Here is a 24900-nt window from a genome sequence, read left to right on the forward strand (position 1 = left end):
CCTCGTTCTTGAGCACTTTCTTGTATGCTCTTAGTAGCATTGTGAGTATATTTTTATTTGAGATTTGATTACACCCTCGCCTAGGTGCAAGGTCAGTTTAGTCATTTATTATTATTATATGTATTTTGTTTTTTATATATAATTATATATGTGTGTGTGTGTTTTGTAATTTGTTTTGTGAAATGATGAAAACATGCTTAGTTAATTATATATAGATTATGTTTTATATATGCATGTTAATGTTACTTTGCTTTTAGGATTTTTTCCGTGAAACGTTGAAAGAATGTACAGTTAATTTTAATTGATTATGTTTTTTTATATATGTGTGTGTTACTTTGTTTCTGGTATATTTTTTTGTTAAAGGCTGAAAGTGACATATATATGTATGATTTTACTTGTATATATGTGTGAGTTTCTGTGAATTTTTCTATAAAAGCCTGAAAGCATGTTTAGTATTACTGATTATATGTATGTGTTACTGTGCTTCTGTGAATTTTTTTGTGAAAGACTGAAAGTCTAATTTTTTTTTTTTGTATATATATATATATATATATATATATATATATATATATATATATATATATATATATATATGAGAAGGGAGCAGCTGCCTATGGCCTTAGGTGCCTATGGCAGCCTACTGCGACCGAAGGGGGATTTCCGAGTTGTTTTCCCAAATCTGGCCATGCAGATGAGTTTGGCATGGTCGATTTGCTAGGAAACTACACTTGGATCGTGTTTTTTTGATAAAAAAACAAATTTTTTAAGCCTTGAATATTAATGATATTCATAAAAAATTTGCACCATCGATTTTCAAACCTTATAAAAACCTACCTGTGCATCGGAATCGAATAATGCAAGAGTCCATTCCTATAAAATAGAACACATCTTTACAGTCAAATTCGAGAAAAACATGGAAAAGAACCCTTCAAAATCCCCGTAGGCAGTGGTAGGCATGGATTGGTGTAGGCAGCTAGTATATGTGTGTGTGTGTGCATGCGCGCGTGCACGCAAGGGCGTGCATGCTAAAAACAAGTTTTTTGTGAAAGGCTGAAAGCATATTTTGATTATTATATTGAACATATTATGAATCATTGAATGTATATGTGTGTGTGTACAATTATATATATGTACATTCTGGTTATGTATACTTTGTGAAAGCATGTGTATTGTACTTGTGTGATGCAAACATCATGTTACCAAAAGAATTAAACATATTTTTAAGTATATTTTGTATACTTGTTGATTTTTTGATTAGGGTACCGATTAGTCCCACCTAATCGACTAGTCGTTTTAGGGGTCTACTGATTAGGCACTGCCTACTGCTTTTGACTACATAGAAAGCAATTGAAAAAATAATTATGAGATTTTTTCTCTCTTGAGAAGATAACAAATCAGACATATGTGCCAACCGATTGCAAAAAGTATAAAATCAATTACAAACTTGAGGTTTAAGATTCACACTTACATTGTCCCTGCAATGCGGGTACTGACATGACTCACGCTTGAAGGCATAAGCTTTGCTAGACCAAAATCAGAAATTTTAGGATTAAGATCTTTATCAAGAAGGATGTTGCTAGCTTTTATATCTCGATGAACAATATGTGGTTTAACTTCCTCATGTAGAAATGCAAGACCACGGGCAACACCAATGCAGATTTTACAACGAACCATCCAGTTAAAATCAATGCCATTGCAGTGTCCACCTGATGCATATTAACCATGTTATATTTCTTTTGAAATATATGTACATCGACCATGTCACTGTATATTTCTTAAAAGATGTACGTTAACCCTCTACCAAAAATGTCATTAGGACAAAATATTCTTAGAGGGAACGCTACACATATTAGGATTAAAAAAATTACCAAGAAGGGTGTGAAAGAGGCTATTATTCTCAACGTAACCATAGACCAGTATCCTGTGATCTCCTTCCACGCAGCAACCATGAAGCTTAACAAGATTTTCATGCTCAACCTTGGAGATGACAGTAATCTCCGTCAAGAATTCGCGTGCACCTTGCATTGATCCAGCAGAAAGGACCTTAACAGCAATAAGTGTACCACCTTTAAGCCTACCCTGAACATGAAGTACAAGAGGAAATCAGGCATCAGGAATCATTAGGCTTAATTCCACAAAAATCCTCAGCAGGATGCTGCAGAATCATTTTAGTTGTGTTGCAACCAAAGAACTGTTCAAAGGATTAAACACATGCAACAGGTTTTACCTTATATACAGAGCCGAAACCCCCTTCTCCTATTTTATTACCAGAACTGAAGCCATTAGTAGCACTTATCAATTCCTCGTAAGTGAATTTTTTGACATCTTGGATGCCTGTAACTTCTGAAGTACAAACATGCAATCAGCAATAAAATCCTCCATTGGTTTCTTCAAGATATTTCAACAAGTACAGGAGTTCCATTGGATATCATGGTATCATAAAGTTCATTCAGCACCTCAAGTTGACTTAGATATTAAAAACTTACAGCACCAACATTCTAACTGTAAGATTACGTATCACCACCAAATAAGACTACAAATAGTCTTAAAAGGATTACACAAAAAGAACCACAAAGGTTGAACTCCAATACCCGAAAAAGGGTATGCAATAAGGAAGAAGAATTATATTAAATGGTTGGGAAAAACCTACATTTGAATAATACATTGTAAGGGGAACTTGCCCCATATTTATACATGAAATAAGAGCTAAGGGGAGGGAGTCGTTGGGCTCCCAACGGCTCTAAATAGAGCCGTTGGGAGTCCAACGTCTCTCTACCTTTTTGACTTTAGTCAAAAGTTGACTTAGTCAAAAGTTGACTTAGTCAAAAAGGTCTATAAGTGTCAAAAATGAAAAATGAAAAATAAAAAGTAGAAAAAGTTATCTTAACTAAACTATACTAACTAAAATAAACGAAAGACTAATTCCTAGTTAGTCTAGGAGATTACATATTATTTAACACTCCCCCTCAAACTTACGGTTGGATAATCGAAAGTTTGTCCAAGAGAAAGTGAAATCGAGGAGCCGTGAGAAGTTTGGTAAAGAAGTCTGCCAATTGATATTTTTAAGGAACATAGGAAAGATCAATGGTGCCGTGTAGAAATTTCACTCGTACATAGTGACAATCCATATCGATGTGCTTGGTTCGTTCGTAAAATGTCAGATTGTTGGCAATGTAGATAAAACTTTTGTTATCGCAGAATAGTTGTGATGCTCCTGTGCTCTGAACACCCATATCATGAAGTAAGTGTTAATATATATATATATATACACATTTGTTGTAAACCGAAATACCCAAGAAGGGTATTTCAATCTTTTATTGTAATAGGCGTCAGCCCATTAGGGGCTGACAATCTTTTACTTTTATTTTTATCTTTTACTTTTATTTTTATTTTGTTTTTTATTTTTTCGGTTTTTGTTGTTTTGGGGAAGCTCCAATATAACTGTTGGGGCTGTTCCCAACCGTCATAGAGCAGCCCAACAGCCATATTGGAGATGCTCTCTAGTGGTCCATTTGTATTATAAATAGGCCCTTTATGGCCTTGTATTCTCAACTCATTTTTTGAGTGACTATGCAATAACAAATTTGTTAGACCCTTGTGTGGGTGGTTTGATGATTCAATCAAGCATTCTACTTGATTGAAAGTGTGTTCTTGCATGTTTATTGGATTCAATCCATTTTATTACATGGTATCAGAGCTTTGGTGGTCCAAAAGCGAATTTTAGAAGAAAGTTCGTGACAATATCAAGAGGAGGATCGTGAGCATAGCGGATACAACAAATCGTAGATTGTTGCACCGAGAAGCGTGCCACCTCTCAAAAAAGTTTTGTATTACTTTTTCTTTCTTTTTTTCTTCTTCTTCCCCACTATCTCTTTCTCTACCCTTTTTCTTCGAATTGTAAAGAAATGGAGAATAAAAGGGAGGTAATGGTCTCCATTCCCGTACGCCTAAACGATACTATGTGATTTGGGCATCCATAGTAAAACACAAAATATGAGAAAAAGGACTATGGAGCTTGGTAAACGGTACCGAAAAAGAGCCTAAGCTCATTCTTACGAAAATTGAGAATGGGAAGGAGGTTGCACTTCAAAGAGAGGAAATGGGTACAGTCATTTCCGACTATGAAAAGAGTGGAGAATGGGCCATTCTAAAGTAATTGGATGACTCAGCAATAGTGTGGACATCCACAAATGTTTTAGCTTGGCGAAATTTGATTTCACAAGTGATGCATGGAAATATAAAAATATCTTAAAGACATGTATAGTCTTAAAGATATTGCACACATATGCAATGTTCAAAACAATGTGAGAACCATGACTTAAGAAGAGATGAGTATTAGAGAATACCACAATACACTCTCTCTTTTTTGGGATGAGTTGGCTCTTCTTGAGCCAAAGTGGCATTTCCCACAAGACATAAAACTCCATGAAAACCAAATTAAAACGGAGCATTTCTACCAATTTATTAATCAGGTTAGACCTGAATTTGAGGGAACCAAGTAGGCTCTCCTTCATAGAGGAGGTATTCCTTCCATAGTGAAAACTCTTGAAGAATTGACTATGGAAGAGAATAGATTAAATAAGTCTTCCGTTTCAAAAGATGAAGAATTCGTATTTGCCATGTCAAAGCCCAAAAATCATACTAGAAGCTACAAACCTTCTCATTTTGTTGAAAATGATAATGGAAGGAACCCCAACAACTATCAGAGGAATGAAAAGTTATCCTAACCAAACTATACTAACTAAAATAAAAGAAAGATTAATTCCTAGTTAGTCTAGGAGATTACATATTATTTAACACTAACAACATTACTCAGACAAACCCTTAAATGAATGACATGCATACCTTGCATAGCTTTATCTTCATCCCTAATTTGTTTCAATTCAGAGGAGCCTGTTCTTCTAGACAAAAATGAGAAACACATCATAACTGTCTGAAGGTGACAAATCTTTCTCTATGTCTGTTGCAAGTCCAACAATTATCCTGCAAAAGATAAGCTATTGATTATAAATACAAGCGGCTCTCAACTAAAAATTCGTACTCAGACATTATTACCACCAAAGCAAGCACAATATTTTCACCATGGATTCTGGCTACATATGTGTGCAGCGAAAGATATCCATTTGTATGCCTCTCAATTCTCAAATAAAACTTACAGGTGTTTTATCAATCTTACACATTTCCAAGCTGGCGCTAGCTCATAGAGGATAAAAATGATGAAGGAAAAGATTATGAGATGGGAAACAAAATGGTTTGTTTTCTTTCTTTTCACTTTTAACAATTCATTTCTCACAACTTTCTCTTTTTAAAAGAGGGACTGGACCATAGTTAATATGCTATCATGGTAATAATTGGATGCCCCTAGTAATAGTAAAGATAAAACTTTGAACACCAAGTATTTTCCTAAGCATAGAACCAGAAAGAGAACTTTTAAGAGCATAAATAACTCAAGATTAACACTAAGATCCAAAATGTCACTGCATATGCTGACAACTACTTCAATTATAACTTGGTTCGCTACAAGGTACCATTTGAGTCCTTTGGATGTGAAATACAAGGCATCGGATTTGGCATAGAGCCCACTCAAAATCCAAATACTGAATCTCAGATCCCCCATTTTTCGATCTCTAACATTCATGTTCAAGTTCAAAACAAAAAAGAAAAATATAAAACTTTTGACATGTGTTGCTCTCAGAATCAGTTTTTTTTGTTGGAATATATCATTATTTAAAGGCCATCAAGTATTTGCAGGTGTATCTCCATGATCCAGAACCATTTAAATTTCATATAAGACTTAACCTCCTGTTCTCTTCTTTTCAACATCACCAAAAAAGGGACTTTGATTTGTGTTTGTTTATAAACATCCTTCACTGTGCATGTTTGTTGTTTATCCCACAATTGCCAGAGAGGTGGTCCACTATAGTCTGCTAGATATGCTTAGCCTATGGTTCCATAGTTGTTCAACCTGTAAAAGTTAAATACTACTTAGCCTACTTGTGTCCGTAGAGCTGTAAGACTCTACTTCCGACCAATGTTTCAAACTTCTTAAATATAACAGACAAAACAGTGTTAGTCATACTTATATACATGGTTGTCCTACGCTTTCACACACAAATGATTTGGGTGTACTATGAAGATTCATAATGATGCCTTCTTGATGGTTCATTATCTTGAATCTGATGAAAGATTGGGCAAGAACAAAATCTAAGAACCCATAACAGAGAAAGGAAATGTAAGGCCTAAATGAAACCTCCTAATATGAGAAACACTCTAGATAACAGGACCACTATAAATAGGAGAACAATAAGGTGGCACAAAAACTCCAACAGATGAGACATAGAAATCAAATTTTAACCCATTAAGCACAAAAAGAAAAGCTGAATCTGAAAAAGTTAAGCCATTAGATGTTAGATCAAGAACAAGACAGCTGTGTACAGGCTCTTCTTTTTCCTTTTCTTTTTCTTAATGAAAGGAAGATTATCAATAATGTAGTTTTGATGGTGAGTGATGATGAAAAGCTACAGACACAAGGTTAATGACAAATGATCAACACACGTGAAGTAAGCGATGAATGTCACACCAAGAAGATGGAACCATGTTCTTTAGCCATGCCACAGACAAAGCTGAAAGAAATTCAGCCTGAAAATAGGCACAAAGCATTGGCAAATTGATACTCCAAACTGAAAAAATAAATGAAAAGGATCGGAATATTGTGCAAATTGCTGAGTTTCATGGCTGCAATCAGGACACCAAGAATGCTACGGAAGGGCATGAGCTCTAATATAAAAATTTGTAGCTTTCTCATATGACATTTACAGCTATAGGCATGTTGGGAAATATATGAGCCTGGAATTTTGCCGTGTATTGCCTGAAAAGAGGTTACTGTAAACCACAAAATGCATCAACTTGTATACTCCAACTTCCGTTCAGCAACTGCTTGATAGAGATCAACATTTTAATTGAAACATCAGCCACATGCCTACAGCGTCACAGACTTCCATGGAAACCCTCAGTTGCTCTGTATGTCACAATACGACACAAGGTGGCAGCACAGGTTTGTATGAAGAGGAATCTATTGGCATGAGGAGAGAATCTATTTGCCAAATGCTTTGCTTGAGACTTTTCCAGACACATCTTTCAGTCATGGAGTTCGCTTTGCATACTGAAGGCAGAAACTTTTTGCGCCATATGAATTGGCAACAAGACGCCCTGAATCCATAAAAGGGACTTTTATCTTAGAGAGTGTAGCCCAAGTTTACAATTAATCAGAAATCCATGGCAAGCACGGGACCATGTTGGCAGGAGCATAGAACACTAGTTCCATCAAATAAGCCAAAAAAACCGCTCCAAAACAAGCTGTTGGCTTTAACATACGACACAACATGAATCAGATCAAGAGCTCCATCATGTATGCTAAATACACAAAGAAATTTGAAGCTTTCCAACTTCTATAACAGCAACAGAATTCCTCAAAGTATTTAACTGTTGTACATTCAAGAGAAGAATCACCATATTTAGAGATACCCTTTATTGATCAATACATTAGACATGGAATCACCCACCTTGTCACTCCAAAATACCACCATCACCTGAAAACAGGTATTTAAAAAAAAGACAACGAAAAAAAAGGAAAAGAAATAGAAGAAGAAGAAGAAGAGGGAGGAGGAGGAGGAAAAATTTACCAAAATCTTCCATGTTTGACATGGCTTTAAGAACTTTTCGACAATACCATCATCAAACACAAACGCAAACAAAAAACTCGTCTATGGAAAACTGAAAAGTTCCTTTGAAATTTTCCAAAAAAAAAAGAAACAGAACAGATTCATTTCAGAAGACAGACTGGAACACCATCCTAAATTCCTAGTTCATAGATTCCACAGACAGCGTCAGCAATTTTATTCAATTGCAGCCAAGTAAACAAACACTTTTTTTTAATGAAAAAACAACAGAAAAAGGAAGGAAAAAAAAGGTCACCTGCAGGATGGATGTGCCGTGCAGAGCATAGGATCAGACCGAAACTCCAAAGCCCAAGAGACAGAAGCTAACTTGGGGATGATTTATACGCTACCAGCCGACAATTTTACATCCTACATTGATCTGTTACCAAGGAAATTTCCTTCCAGAGGATAAAAGACAAAGGTCAACAGCTGTGTGAACATCCAGGTCAAACGGGCGCAGATCAGGTCATGCTGAACATGAGCGTTTTTGCTCATGCGGACATCGTGGCCGTCTGTGTGCATTTTGGATGAATGCCACGTGGTTTTGTTGACTTTTGACCTTTTTAAAATGTAAATCGGATGGCCATGATGTCAGCATGACCTGATCCGCTTTCAGGTCAGACAGGCATCCTTGCAAGTGGAAACTGCGAAGTTACATTGAAAATCAGACCAGAATACTATTACCATTACGCCCCTACTTATTTTTCATAAGTTTCAGCTGTGGCATTTGAATGAATATGCGATGAATTAAGTGTTTATGTGATTACGTAGAAAAACAACACTAGTTACTTTCTTTGATAACTCAGATTCATAGCTAAAATCATTCACAATTCAAACCCATACTTACTTTTATCATAAAAAGACAATATTGTATGGGTAATTTGAGGCGATTTCCTAAAGACCCTTTAATTTTTTGTGTTCTCTCGATGTCCAAAATTACAAATATCTGACATCGTTAAGATACTTTTACTCTTCACAACTATGAATTTAGTAATTTTTGTGATAAAATTGTACCATGCATCCAATATGTTCAATACCCACTTAAATCCAGACTCACAAGTTTTTATGTGAATTTAGACTTCACGAACTCACATAAATTTATTCGCGAAATTACGGTAAAACTGAAACCACCAAAATCACAAATAGGATACTCTTTCGCATATATGTTAATATTTTGCATAAATATATTTAAGACTTACTACTAATTTTGCAAATATCTTACTTTTTCACATATATTGAACGCTCTCGCATGAAGTTATTTGTGAATTTTCAGATATCACAAATATCATGCTTAAATATTTATAAAATTATGACAAATATACAAAATTTCTTATTTTTGGCAAATTTCTCAAATCATATATAAACCCATTGTGAATTTTCTCATATAACAACACAAATAGCATTGAATGTAAGCAAATAGACATTAAAATTATTTAAACATTCAAATGATTTGAAAATATATAAACATATAAACAATGACGTTATATACAAATCATTTAACAACGTTTTTAGTTTAAACATTCAAATCATTTTAAGTGCAAGAACAGTCAGTTTAAACATTCAACAATGGTTTAAGTTTTACATTTCAATCATTTAAACATTAAATCAATGACAAATAAACGACTTTATATAAAAATTCATTCATAGAAACATTCAACTCATATTATATATAAATCAATGAGTTACAATGTTGATCTTCGAATATATATATATATATATATATATATATATAAATAAAAAATAATCAAATAAATTTCTACAGTTGAGGATGTTTTGATTGCTGCGATTGTAGCTTCTTGATGACCTTATTTGTGTTCTCCAGAAGATAAGCCTGAGTATGTATCATATCCTCTAGAGTACGTATCATATTCTTTTGCATGCAGATTTCTTCAAGTGCAAGAGTCAACTTTCTCTTTTATCCATTTATGGTCTTTTTGTGCTTCTCTCCAACTTTATTCTTTCCCTAAAAGACCCTTTTTATTGTTAAAGAACATGCAATCTACTGAAAATCTACAAAATCGTCATTGGTAGCACGTTCCATGGACGACAAGTAGATGTCTTCACCGCCCTTGCGCCAGTCTTAAGTTTGAAGAGAAATATCATCGGGTAATCCTTCGTTCGATCCTTCATGGCACTAAGGTCATAATTGCTCATAAGCCATAAAAACTTGATCTTATTGACTTCGAACGTATTATCATTTACTTGTAAATAAATATCACACAACTGCTTGAATTTTTTCCATCATTGTTCACTAACTGTCTCTCTGTGGCACTTCAATCTGGTTATTCGTGTCACATCCTTCAATATGATGGTCATCTCAAGATCTTTGAACTAGAATGTGTTGGTTGCCGGATTTCAAAACAGTACAATAGCCTTTAAGAGTGGGTGAGTGATGTCCCATGGTGTAATCTCCAAGAATTTACGAAAATGCATTTGATCCAACAACTCATTCGCTTCCTCCGTTAATGTTAAAAACCATTGGTGTGCTTGGTTCTAGTAGAACCGATGCATGCACGATGTTGGTTTTCCTTAATCAATTGGCTGAAAATCCTGCAATCCAAATTAATTTTAGTCAAATCAGTTATTTTCAATGAATTCATATATATATATATATATATATATATATCAATTCAATCAATGAAATCAATTAATTGCAATGAATTTCTACATTTTGCACACATATATGACAAAATAATCAATTTCATTTATATATATATATATATATATCAATTTAATTAATGAAACTAGTCAATTACAATGAATTTCTATATTTTGCACATATACATGACAAACTAATTAATTGCATTCATGTACAGTGTATATATATATGTGTGTGTGTGTGTGTGTGTGTGTGTGTGTGAATTTAATCAGTGAAATCAGTCAATTGTAATGAATTTTTACATGTCCATGAGCACCAGACTTTCTTTTCCGCTGCGACCTCTTCATTGGAGCATGCACTTTCTCCTGCGCATAAAGAGCAACATCGAACTCCTGAATGATGTTTGCATCCGACCCAGCCACATGACCCTCACTTACATCTACTTCCTAAGGAGGGTCCACATTAACCTTAGGCCCTTGAACATGTATTTTCTCTACCCTCTCACCACTGCCACTACTGGTGGCCGCATCTCCATCTCCATTTATTTGGACATTGAGGTCAACAACAACCTCATAGTCAGCCAATGGGTCACCCTCTTCCTCTTTAGATGCTTTTAGGATGTGAGACAATATTATGCCTGCGAATTGCTTAACATTTTATGGACATTCTGCCTTAGATACGGGCCACTTTAAAATTTGTAGTTGTTCACTTTACGATAATTCAGGTTTTTTTTATAGCTCACTGCTTGAACGTAGTTGTATGTGATTATCGATGGTGCATTTTTTATGGAAAACATCAGACACCTACATTTTTTACCATGGATGTGGTTCCCTCTCTACCCATTTATGCACAATAAGTCATGCTTCCAAATTATCAAGATGGCCCAGTTCATAGTTCTTCGTTGGCTTTTGTTGTTGTGCTTGAAAAATTTTAGACGATATGGGTGCAGTCCCCTTCTTCTTATTGGTCAAATTGTATTAATAAACAAATTCAAATCTTTCTACAATAACAACACAAAAAATATTAAACTTGCATTGCAAAAAACAAAAAACATATTTTTGTTTCAAAAAGTATTTAAAAAACACAAAAGTGAGCATTGTTTCATTCAGTTGTTAAACAAAATGAAACAATATTTGATTTAGCCATTAAATAAAATGGAACAATGTTTGATTTAGTCGTTAAACAAAAGGGGCACATTGTGCTTATTAGAAAAACATGTCTCCGATCATTTAACAATGATGCAATACCTTCGATGAATAGTTGCCAGAAATATTTGATGAAAATATTTGTTGGAAAGGAAGCAGGTTGGAGACCATTGGTTGGGGATAAAAACCAAAAAAAAACTTTAGATTATGTGAAAATAATTGGGTTACATACCACAACGAGTTTATATATGATTTGAGAAAATATTTTGCAACAAATAAGCAATATCGCATATGTGTTATGCTTTCACAAATAGTTAAGTATGATATTTGTTATATTAAGTGATTCACAAATTACGTTATGCGAGAACGTGTAGTATATGCGAATAAGCAAGATATTTGAGAATTTAGTGGGATTTCACAAAATAGAATAGTGTTATAAATTTATACGATATTGTGTCACATACTCGAATAAGTAAGATATTTGCAAATTTGGTGGTAAGTAGTAAGTGCAATTTCACACATAAATTTATGCGATTTCGGAAAGTATATGTGAAAAAGTATAATATTTGCAAATTTAGTGGTAAGTGGAGTTTCACACATATATTTTTGTGATTTTATGAAATATATGCAAAAGAGTATAATATTTGTGATTTATAGTTTAAGTTTCACTGAGATTTCATAGATAAATTTATTCGAGTTTGTGAGGTCTCAATTCACATAAAAAACCTACAATTTAGGATTTAAGTGGGTGTTGGACATATTCGTCGAGCGATACATTTTTATCGCAAAAATGCCTAAATTCGCAGTTGCGAAAGGTAAAAGTGTCCTAATAATGTCAACTATTTATGATTTTGAACATCAAAAGAATATAAAAAGTTATAAGTTTTTTAGAAAATCGCATCAAATTACCCATACAATATGGTTATTTTTTGTATTTTATCTTCAGTTATCCAAATATCTACTGTAAAACCCACAAAATTTTGATAATTATCAAAATAAATAAATATTATCATTCTTGGAAATAAATACGATAAAGTGATATAGAGTCGATCCAAATGAATCTTGTATCCAAACTGGATCAAATGGATCCAGAATTTGGATTCAGATAAGATGTATGGATTCAGATCTTGGATGGATCTGAAACCTGATTAAAATCCAATTTTTAGTTTTTAATTTCAGCTAAATTCGCAAAGCATATCTTTAAATCTTCATCTCTTGCGAAAATCGCCCTCGTTATGACCCATATCTTATCGATATACGCTTTCTGGTAATTCACATGAAATAACGAGGTTTTCTCCTCGTTTGGGTCCCAAATTCGGGGATTGACTAGTCTTAGATATTATGAATTTGACTTATGATTCTCATAAATTGATTCCTCATGTCACACATCATCTTTTTTGTAAGGTTTGATTTTGGATTAAGATTTTAAAAAACCATGTAGCCTAAGTTAGGTAAGTAGCTGCTTGTATTCTTTAGCTTTAGGTATATTCTGTTAGATAGATTAATTCCTTTCCTTGACTCCCCATTTTGTTATTTTGGTAAGTACTCAATGTGGTAGGTTAGATTTTTAACTTGAATTGATTATAGTTTTTTTCCAGATTTCATTTGATTAGGTCTAATTAAGGTTAGTTATTAGGATTTCTAAAATCATGTATAGTGTCAATTTAGGTAAGTTAGTATATTCCTTTAAGTTCTAATTGTATGTGTGTTTTGAATTTTTAGGTAGTTACCATATTCGTGAATTGTGTAAGTAGGGTAAGGGATAGCATTAGTAGACGTGTGCATTTATTCCATTTCTTTTTTGCCTTCTCAATTATGCTTTAGTTTAATCATAGTCTTTAATTGCTCTCTTAAATTATTAGCGTGATTTAATGTTTTTTTTTATTTCTGTAAAGTATCATTAGTCATAGAGGGGTCCACTAAGAGGGGTGTGAGCCTCTGAGTCAAAGTCAAACATAAACTTGTCCACCTTAGTACCCTAGCGAGGTAATTATCTCTAATTAGATTAACTAACCCAAGTTAGGTTAAGCTAGTGTTTAACTTTAATTTAAAGTTAGTTTTAATTTCAATTTTCTTGTTCAAGCTAATTAGTTAGTTGCATGAAGGTAAGTATATTCGGTTAGTTAATTTCAGTAGCCTAACTCTTAGTTGTGGTAGTTAAGTTAGCTTAGTAATAATGTAGCTTGTAAATTAGATTTAGAATTAAATTGCTTGTCATTTGCATGGGTAATTAGTTAGTTTAATTGATTCCATTTTATGTAGTTAAAACAACCTATTAGAGGTGTATATGATAATCTAATAGTGCATGCATTGGATTTTTGCAAGTGAATAGTGCACTGAACCAAAAACCAGATTTTTGCACCAACTTACACTTGTTATTTTATGTGCAACTTTTCTGAGTTTTTCCAAATTTTTTGTTCTATTCTCTGTATCTGGGTGTTTTCTGATTACAAACCAAAATTCAGATCATTTCAAGTTGATTTGGTTTGACTTTTAAGCGTTTTTCAAAATCAGGTTTTTCACATTTTTAAATTTTGGGATAAACAATTTCCAGATTTTCTATGAACTTGAAACGCTTATATCCTGAGCTTTCAAATGAGTTTTTTAAATTCGTAAAGTGTGACAGATTCTTGAATTTGTTAGAAAAAGAATAAAAGAAAAATCTTTAAAATCAGACTTCGTTTTCTCCTTCAAATTCACTATTTTCAAAAACCTGTCAGAATCTAATTTTACACTACAATAAGGGTAAAACAGTCATTTACTTAGTTGATTTTCGGTAATTTTTCATGTTTTCTAGCATGTAGTTAATGTACTAACAATAGTTAGACTCGTTAGAATTAATATGATTAGTTAGTCTAGTTTGATTTGCATTTTATTTTATTTTTAGTTTAATTGTAGTATTAGATCAGTAATTAATTTGGAGTTAATTTTAGATGTAATTTAGAGTTATTTGTGGGAATTGATACTGACTTTTTATTTTTGTTGTTTTTGTGACGCCCCAAAGCCCCGACCTTGTAAAAACCTTTGGTTTTTGAGCAATTTTTTTTTGAAAGATAAGTAGTTTAAAATCAACCAGCGGAAGTACAGAAGGGAAAATAGGGGTAAAACAAAGGTCGCAAGTCTGAGCGAGCCACAATAAGTAAAGCAGACCACAAGTCAAAATAAAGTACATTTCATTACTATAATGTTTACAAAATTACAAAATGAGTCTGAGTATAAAAAGAAACAGTCTCTCCAAAAAGAGAGGAAAAACCCCTCACACCCCAAAACCAGAAGAAGCCAGGATCCACTGCTAAGTGTGGGTCTCAAGCCTTCTGCTATGCGTTGTCGCATCACCTGTATCCCCATAAAACGGGGTCAGTATTCTTGCGAGCTGGTGAGACAAATCATCCATACATTATCATTTTTATGGAAAAGTATAAGGTAAACAACATGATACAAATATGCTAAGTAACAGGCTACAACTAGCATGATGGAACAATAAGAAACATTTAAATTAAAGGTACAAGTGTGTGTCAGGTAGGTGCACATGCTATAAAACTGTAAAACAATGAAGTAAGTAACAAGTGCAACAACTACAACCACAAAATGAGAACTAAGCAAAAAAGTACAGATACCAAACAGAAGTACAAGCAATGCTAAAGCAAGTAAACAACTACAGTAAATTAGTATGTTTGGTTAGTGCTTATGTTCTTCTGATTACTCCTTCGGGTACGCAAAGGAACCTTCGCATTCTGTAAGACATGCACCCGACGTTTGCTATTCAATTTCTAGTGTGATAATCAGGGATGCTACAGACTGAGTCAAAACCACCTGCGGGCAACACACAACTAGGAGAAACCTTTTGTAGGGGCAAAGGATTGCAATCCGCACTACTGCAGTAACAGAGGTCCCTGAAAAGGGTAACCTCGACCTCCCTAACTCTGAGTGACTGCAGGTCAAAGGGTGTTGTGGCTCCTCGAAAGAACGGGTCGTAGTAACGACATGTCACTCAGGGTTGTACCATTCACCCTCTCTCTGGGTGACCAAACTGTGAATGGGGCACGACAAGTTTATTTTATTTAGGCTCATGCTTCAAGTCATACCTCCTCGAGGTAGTTGTGCCTCGTGGTCCCCGTGGGGTACGCAAATGAAGACTTGGCATGCTCATCCACGTGCTCAGCCTCACACGGCCACAAAAGAGCACATCGTTTGTGAAGACGATATTATACCATTTTCATTTTATGCCTAGGGTGATACAATACGTTAGTACTCTCCCTCACGAACATGGGGCCATTGCCCGAAGACTCCAACCGAGTCCTAAAACCTCAACAGGTCAATAATGTCATAGCCTATGGTGTTTTCAGTTCTTTCAGGTGTATGTCACGTCGAGTGTAAAGAACGCCTCTGGTGTGTCATATATCCATTGATATATGAATGTGAGCCAAACAAGTAATACTCGATAAACCAAAACTAGTGACATACGTGTCAGAATGTGCCAAAGTAAACGTGAGAAAACAGGAAAAACCACCAAGTCATAATTTTGCACAAGTATTGTGCTGTGAGCGACGATACGACAATATATATTGAAAATGACACAATTCACTATTTTTGAGTGGCACGAAGCTCAAAATACATATATAATAGCTATTGTATATGCGAGGGGTGTCTAGAGCCTGGAATAGGTATTTTTCTAAATACGTGTATTCCAAGCCTCGCATCGCGACAAATCTCGCGTAGCGAAGCCTTCAGCGAAGGACCTTCGCGAATTCAACACTAACGGGTGTCGAGAGCGAGACTTAACTTAATCCCATTCATATGAGGATTATATATCAATACCAAATGTGTAGCCGCATTCTGCCCGCGTAAACGGTGCACAAACAAGGCTATTTGTCGAGAGGGTTCGACGAGAACGGCCAATCACACGCAAGCGTGTGGCGCGACCCAAGTCGCAAACTCAACCACCTCGCTGTCACGATGGGATAGCGGGGTACGAGCATCAGACTCTCCAGGTTGCGACGGTCTCGTCGCACACGAGCGAGATTCCTCGTTCAAAGCCAAATCCTCTGTTTGCAGGTTGGCAGCAATGAAAGGAGCAGTTTCCGCCACCGGTGAGTTTTCGCTGGAAGCCAACGGTGCCATGCCAACCCATTTTGAGCCTGCTAGAAGCTCAGACCAGGAGCTGGGGTCCAGCTCGAGACTGCCCAAGTGGCAGCAGGGTTGCCGGATGCCTTAGCACCCAGTGCCGATCTTGGCGCCATAGAGGGAAAATCAAGGCCCGTAGGGGCCAGCTTCATGGCTGGGCCACCGGGCCCCTGCCAGCCTTGGTCCACACTCCACGTACAGACCAGGTGCTACTGGCTGCAGCACTGGCCCAAGGGCCAACACCCAGATCACTTGGGTACACAAGCACCTAGCTAGGTCTAGAGCCCCAAAGGAGGGCTCGACTGGGCTAAATGCCCAAAAGGGCTGGTTGGGTTATTATAGCAGGGTCTGATCCTACATTGACCAGACCCAGCTAGGTCACAACGTCAGGTCTGAACCCATGGGTTCGGATCAGGGCCACACGCCCAACCAACTCCCAAGGTGGGAGCGGCTGACCCAAGGGACCCCCAACCGGTGGGTCACAACTTCAGCATGGTCTGGATCCTGTGGATCCAGACCCGGCTGGGTCAAATGGGGCAGGGCAGCACACAGGGCTGTGTGCTTAGCCCATGCCCCTGGTCGGACCCATGGAGGGTCCCGACCAAGGCTGCAGGCCACAACCCACACCCCACATAGGGGCGCCCAAGGGGACGACCCAACACCCAATGTGGGTGTTACCACGAAAATAGCATGGGCTGGACCCAGTGGGTCCAGACCCAGCTGCATCCAGGGGAAAGGGGGGTATGGGCTGGGGGTCTATACCCCTTGGTCTGACCCCGAGATGGGTCCAGACCATACCCAACAAGAACTGGCGCCCCACAAGGTGGGTGCGCCAAACTGAGGAAATCCAGGTGCCATGTGCACCCGGTTTCCAGTTGCCTCAAGGCAATTCCTGACAGGGAAATGGGGCTTGGGAAAGGGTTTATACCCCATGGTCTGACCCAGCCATGGGTCCAGACCAGGCCCAAACGGGCCCTCAACGCCCCATAAGGTGGGTACATCCAAGGTTTGAACCCAGGTGCTATGATCACCCGGTTCAAGTTGCCATAAGGCAACGAGTAGGGGTTGGCCCCCAATGGTGGCCTTCTCGGGTGGGGTTTGGGTCCCTCCGTGGCCCAGACCAACAGGTCACCACTAGGGCTACAGCAGCAGCCTAGATGGCTGTTGCAGCCAAGACCCCAAAATTGCACAAAAAAAAGAAAAGAAAAGAGAGGGGCGCTCCAACAAATGGCTCAGACTGACCGGCCCTTGGTGAGTTCGGGGCCTTACAGCGAGGGTTGAAGCAAGCCAAAAGGGCCATGGGGCCCAAGGTGGCCCCCTCTCAAAGGCCTGGGCTGGCTGCGAAAGAGCACAGCCTAGCCACCAAAATTTTCCAGCCCCTCAAGGGCGCTGCTACCAAAATGTGAAGGACTTGCATACTTAAGGGGCAAAAGAAAAACAAAAATCATGCTAAAAGTGAGTGCAGCAAGATGGAAAGGAAGAACGTACAAACAAGAGGGCCCCCTCTCAGCAAGTTCTAGCCATTTGCACAAGGTGCATACAAGTCCGGTTTGGGTGCTCATGCCCAAACCGAACACATTTTCAATAAAAATGAAAAGTGAGAAGGAAGCTCACTGTGATGTGGAAGAGATGGGACTGAGGCTATGTCCTTCTCGGTTGGAGGGGCTGCTCCTCCAAAGTCTCTCACACACGAAGGGGAAGACGTTGGTAGAAGGAAGAGAGAAGAAGGGAGAGAGGGTGTCAACCCTCTCTCTCCTCCTTTTTTCCACTTAAAAAGAGGAAGGGGGTGATGTAGGGTGGGAAGAGAAAGGAGGGGGATGGAGGGTCCTCCTTAATCCTCTTCCTAGAGCCTAATAGTCAAGGGGGAAGGGTCAAGGGGCTGGCCCCCAACCACTCCCCTTGATTTAAGGGGAGTGGTTGGCTTTGACTTTTCAAAGCCAAAGCCAACACCCAAGTGAAAATCGAGTTTTTTCGAAATTCAAAACACCATTTTTTTTAAAGAATGCATTTAATGGGGGGGGGGGGGGGGGGGGCTTAAAAGCTACCCCCTAAGGAGAGCCCAGCCCAAAAATCGTGGGCCTTTGTCTACTCACTTCTTGAAATCCCCTTTCAAGACTCCAAGGTTTGCATTTTGCTTGCTTTTAAAAAATGCATTACAAAAGTGAGTTTTTTTTTAAGTTAACTTGTTTTTATTAAAATATCATGGGATGGGGGCGGGGCCCATCCCAACCACCTTTATTAATTGCCAAACCAGCCTCTTTTTAAAAACTTTTTGAAAAGCCTCTTTTAGGTTTTATGAAAATTGTAATTTACTTTATGGAAAACCCTAATTACTTGTTATTTAAATGGATTGGTTTTAATTAATTCAAAAGCTATAATTTCAAATTAGATTTTATGAATTAAAACCTTAATTTTAATATTATATATTTAAATTTCCAATTTCGATGAATTTGGGCCTCTATATGACTCGTATTTATCGATATACCCCTTTTCGTCAAATAACATAAAATAACAAGGAATTTTTCTCATTTAGGTTTCAAATTCGGGGTGAATCCAATTAGATATAATATAAATCAACTCTAGTAATATCAAGGTTTGATTCGTCATGGTTTGCCCTGAATTGCCTTATAAAGAAAATTTACGCCAAATTTATGAGCAAATTTCTCACGTAAAAACAAGAATTTATCAACACTGAAGCATACACCATATAAAATTTCTTCAGAAAAACAGTGGGTCTCACATCCTTTCCTCCTAAAAAGGGATTTCATCCGCGAAATCATGAACACTAGGCCACAAAAAGATCAGGATACTTCTCCCTCATGCTGGCCTCTGGCTCCCATGTACATTCTTCGATGCCATGGTGTTGCCATCGTACCTTGACCAACAGAATGGTCTTGGTACGCAGAACTTGATCACGATGATCAACGATCTCGACAGATTTCTCGGCTACGATCAAGTCCTTTTGTACCTCCACATCCTCGTATCAGATGGCGTGTGATGGATCAGGAATGTACTTCCTCAGCATCGATACGTGAAAAATATTATGAATTTGAGCATACTACTGCGGTAGCTCAATCCGATAGGCTGCTCCACCGATTCTCTTAAGAATCCTGAACAACCCAACATATCTAGGACTCAACTTTTCTTTCTTTTCGAAATGAAAGACGCTCTTCATCGGTGATACCTTCACGAAAACCATGTCGTTCACATCAAACTGGAGTTCGCGCCACCTCTTGTTGGTGTAACTCATCTGGCTGTCATGAGCTGCCTTCAAACGCTCTCGAATCTTCTGCACCTGCTGAGTGTAGTGTTGAAGAACAATCAGCGACTCACTAGATCGATCGCTGATATCGTCCCAATATGACAGTGATCGACAAGGTCTTCCATATAAAGCCTCATACGAAGCCATTCCGATACTAGCATGATAATTGTTGTTGTAGGCAAACTCGATCAGACACAAGTGTGAATCCCATTCACCCTTCTAATCGAGCATACAAGCTCACAACATGTCTTCTAAGGTTTGTATCGTTCTTTTTTACTAACCATCAGTCTGAGGGTGAAAAGCTGTACTGAGCTTCAACTTTGTTCCCAAAGCTGACTGCAACTGTCCCCATAGTCGCGATATGAATATGGGATCACGATCCGAAATGATAGACGTATGTACACCATGTAACCGTACGATCTCCTAGATGTACAAGTCTGCTAAGCTCTCAAGCGACTAACTGATCCGGATAGATAAGAAGTGAGCAGACTTGGTGAGTCTTTCCACAATCACTCATATCACATCATGCTTTCTCCTGGTTCGCGGTAGACCTACTACGAAATCCATCGTGATATCTTCCCATTTCCACTAAGGAATCTTGATCCTCTGCATGGAACCTCCGGGACGTTGGTGCTCAATCTTGATTTGCTAACAAGTCAAACACCTCAATACATACGTTGTGACTTCACCCTTCATCCCGTTCCAAAAATACTTTCGTTGAAGATCCTTGAACATCTTAGTACCACCAGGATGAACGATGTACTTCGACAGATGTGCCTCATCAAGAATCTCCTTCCTCAACTCAGGGTCATTTGACACCCAAAGTTGATCCTTCATACGGATACAACCGTTGTCGTCAACACGAAAGACTGAGCCCTCTTCACGAGCTGGATCTACGAACTTCTGATATTGAGTGTTTTGCTTTTGTGCCTCAATAACCTTAGGCAAAAACTCTGATTGAATGGTCAACCCAGACATTCTGATCAATCCGCCTCCCACGAAGAACGGCTTTCAAGCCACAAAATCATCGATCAACTTCTGGCTCCACACAAAACTAGCCAGAACACCGCTCGATTTGCGACTAAGCGCATCTGCCACGACGTTCGCCTTACCAGGGTGGTAAGACAACGTAAACTCATAATCCTTGATAAACTCGAGCCAACGACATTGTCTCATATTTAATTCCTTCTGAGAAAATAAATACTTGAGACTCTTGTGGTCAGAAAAGACCTCGAATGTAACTCCGTATAGATAATGTCGCCAGGACTTCAAGGCAAGCACAACAGCTTCTAACTCCAAGTCATGAGTTGGATAATTCCTTTCGTGAATCTTCAACTATCGTGAAGCATACATAATAACTCGACCATGTTGCATTAGCACGCATCCCAATCCTGTACCTGAGGCATCGGTATATACCACAAAACCACCTCTACCAGAAGGTAAAGCTAACACCAGAGAGGTAGTCAGCTTCGTCTTCAGGATGCAGCAACTCTATTCACATGAGTCAGTTCACTCAAGTTTGACTCCTTTACGTAGAAGCTTTGTCAAACAGAGTGCAATTCTGGAGAAATCTTGAATGAAACACCGGTAGTAACCAGCTAACCCGAGAAAACTGCGGATATCAGTAACAGACTAAGGTTGCTTTCAGTCCAACACTGCTTCGAATTTCGTAGGATCAACTGACACTCCATCACTAGATATCACGTGACCCAAAAACATGACTCGCGGGAGCCAAAACTCTCACTTGAAGAACATTGGCGAACAATTTGTGCTCTCAAAGTACTCCCAAAACGATACACAGATGCTCTCGGTGCTGCTCAAAAGTCTCTAAGTAGATCAAGATGTCATCGATAAATACAATCACAAATATATTCATGAACGGATGGAAGATACAATTCATCAAATCCATGAATGTTGTCGGTGCATTCGTAAGCCCAAATGACATCACAACGAACTCATACAACCTGTATCTAGTTCACAAAGTTGTCTTCGAGACATCTTTCTCTCTGATCCAGAGTTAATGATAACCCGATCTGAGGTCGATCTTCGAGATTATCTTCGCTCTCTGCAACTGGTCAAAGAGATCTTCTATTCTCAGCAACAGATACTTGTTCTTAATCGTCGCTTGGTTGAGCATTCTATAGTTAATGCATAACCTCAGGGATCCGTCTTTCTTCTTCACGAACAAAACATGTGCACCCCAAGACGATGCACTGTTTCTAATACACCCTTGCTCCATCAACTCTTCCAACTGATGCTTTAGTTCTTTGAGTTCTGCCAGAGCCATACAATACGGTACTTTCGAGATTGGAGTTGTTCCAGGTAACAACTTGATACAAAACTCGATCTCACGCTTCGGAGGTAATCCAGGCAGTCTCTCAAGAAACACATCAGGGAACTCCCAAACTACATTAAAATCCTCGATAGGAGTTAACACAGGTTCAACTGAGGTGATACTGACCAAGAATACAGTACTCCCATTCTGCAGATACTTTTGAACCTTAAACGACGAAATCAAGCGACTGTCTCAGATGGGTCGAGCAAGGCTGATCTCCAAAACTGGAAGATCAAGATGGTATAAAACCACCTTGCCTTCTCTGCACAGAACTTGAGCATGATACTCAAACAACCAATCCATGCCTAGAATGACATCGAACTTTGTCATGTCTAGCAGGATCAAGTCAACCGGCAAGTTCTGACTTGCCACAGACACCTCGATGCCCAAAATATACCAAATACACAAAGACTAATTACCAGTCGGTGTACGAACCTCCAACGGATAATTCAACAATACAACAGACATAGGCAAAGAACTAGCAAATCTAGTAGCAATAAATGAATGCGAAGCACCACAGTCAAATAAGGTAAAAGTTGCATGTCCAGCGACTGGAATAATACCTTGAACCAACTCTCCGTTGGTCACTTGCTTGATAGTGGCTGCGTATGCACGCCCTACCATGGTCTTCTGGTTACCCATCTTCTGCTGGAAAGATTGTTGCAGTGGGTAAGATTGTTGATGCTGCTGAGGAGGTCGCTGAGGTGTTGGTTGCAATGTTCCTGGTGTTTTCCGCCTCAGATCATCAGACTGTTTCTTCTGACAATCCCTGATATAGTGGCTCATCTTGCCACAGTAGATGCATCCTTCGAGGTCACGAGGACACGGTTGGCCAGGATGATCCATACGACACTTCGGGCATCCCGATGTCACCACTACCTATCTATGTTGCTGCTGCTGCCGGTTCTTTTGTTGATGGTTGTTGTTGTTCTGTCGGTTTCTCTTCGCTGGCAAGGTGAACTTCTTTCCACCCAGATTCTGCTGAGGTGATTGCTTCTTAGGCCAACTCCTTTGGCCTTGTTGCTGCTGATTTCCTCGGGAAGGTTGTGTCTTCTGGGATTCTGTCCATTCCTGCTCTGAGAGTGTTGTCGTCTTTAGGGCTTCCTTAAGGGTCGAGGGGGCACGAGTAATCACCCTCAAACGCAAGGCTAGTTTCAGGCTATGAGCAAAGTTCATTGCTTGTTCCTTCTCGGTCACGTACACATGTGGATAGAAAAGCTCCAGGCTTCTAAACTTTGTGATGTAGTCAGCTAGAGTAGAGTTTTCCTACTAAAGGTCGAGGAACTCTTGCATCTTTCAGCTGCGCTCATGGGTCGGGAAGTAAGTTGAGTAGAAAACCTCAACAAACTGCTCCGTCTGCAAACTTGATGTCTAAGGTGGTCACTCACCACCTTTCGGCATCCTTCTGAAGTCTATAAGTGTTGAAATCCACTTTCTGATCATCTGGGACTCGGATCACACGGAAGATCCGCTCGATCTCTCGAACCCAATCTTCGACCGCCTCTGAAGTAGAATTCTTATCGAACGACGGAGGGTTCATACTCATGAATTGCTTGTAGGGCACTGCAGTCGCTGCTAACACTGGTGAAGGAGTAGGAGCAGAAGTCTCTCGTCCCTGAGAGGCTTGCAAATTCTCACCCATGGCATGCATGGCCGCAACCTGCCTGCCAGCAACCTTTGTCAGGTTGTTCAGGGTGTCCATGATGTCGTTGCAACATTCGCGCCAAGCCATCTTAAACAAAAGAAAGCTCGTATAAGCAAAGAGACAAGTCCAACACATAATTTTATTACATGAAACAAGGCATACATATATTCCGTACAAGCCAAAATTATCCTTCTATAGCAGGGTTACAAAACATATTCCTTCGCAACTAAGAACAAAAGCAAGTCTAACAAAATGAACACTGACTCAGTGTTCTAACCACAAAATGTTCACATCTGAATAAGCATGATCACCGCTGCCTACGAGTGTAGTAGTTGTGATAGATGTGTACTCAGAAAGACTCACTGCCTGAGACAACGGAGGTGAAGTTGGCATGTAGTCGAGAGAAACAGAACGAGAGTAGGAAGCTGGTGTGTACTCGGGAGAACCTGGTGCAACCTGTGCGTCTTCCACTGGGTCAACTGCTGACTGTGTCTGACCAACCTCAGAAGCCTTGTTCTCTTCGGTCTCAGCGTTACCCATCACGAGTTCATCGCCCAACTTACGCTGACACTCGATCTCGATATGCCACCTAAAACCACAGTAGGAACACACTCTCAACGCACAATGACAAATCTATCCCGCATGATACTGATCACATCTCCCACAAGGAAGTGTCGGATGTGCAAGTATCCGCGCACTCCGCATAATCTACTGAACCGCATGGTTGAGGGTCTATGTGCCTCGAATCAAGTCGATTAGAGGTCCGAGCATTCGCTCATTTCTTGAATCAGCAGACGTCTAACAAGTTATGTATATAATTAAGCATGCAAAGCTAAATACAGAAGAAACCATCAATAAACAACAAAAGTAACTACTTAATCATACTCACAGTGCGATGAATGATGCACGCAAAAGTCTTGGACCACACTTATAACTGCAGCTCTGATACCAATCTCTGTGATGCCCAAACCCCGACCTTGTAAAAACCTTTGGTTTTTGCTCACCATAATCTTGAATCAAATCTAGATCCATATCCCATATCTAGGCATATCACTCAACTAGATCCAATCTA

At 38.6% G+C, this 24900-nt stretch overlaps 1 protein-coding gene across 4 annotated transcripts in view; it reads right to left on the reverse strand.

The window, feature by feature from the left end:
* Positions 1-8036, reverse strand: part of LOC149834400 (cold-responsive protein kinase 1-like) — a 34283-nt gene extending 26247 nt beyond the window's left edge. For 2 of the 4 annotated variants that reach the window (XM_090011375.1, XM_090011378.1), the window contains exons 1-6: positions 7975-8032; positions 6869-7209; positions 4846-4983; positions 2228-2343; positions 1869-2079; positions 1469-1706 (exon numbers count right to left, since the gene is read on the reverse strand). In XM_090011375.1, coding sequence (XP_089867501.1) covers positions 1469-1706; positions 1869-2079; positions 2228-2343; positions 4846-4927 — 647 coding nt within the window. In that variant the 5' untranslated portion in view covers positions 4928-4983; positions 6869-7209; positions 7975-8032. Of the gene's footprint in view, positions 1-1468; positions 1707-1868; positions 2080-2227; positions 2344-4845; positions 4984-6868; positions 7458-7974 lie in introns of those variants that run through there. The other 2 variants (XM_090011377.1, XM_090011376.1) reach the window with 2 other exon arrangements.
* Between the last annotated feature and the right edge of the window lie 16864 nt (positions 8037-24900).

This window comes from Nuphar pumila, chromosome 6 (assembly GCF_984573655.1).
Source record: "Nuphar pumila chromosome 6, dmNupPumi1.hap1.1, whole genome shotgun sequence".
Taxonomy (NCBI): domain Eukaryota; kingdom Viridiplantae; phylum Streptophyta; class Magnoliopsida; order Nymphaeales; family Nymphaeaceae; genus Nuphar; species Nuphar pumila.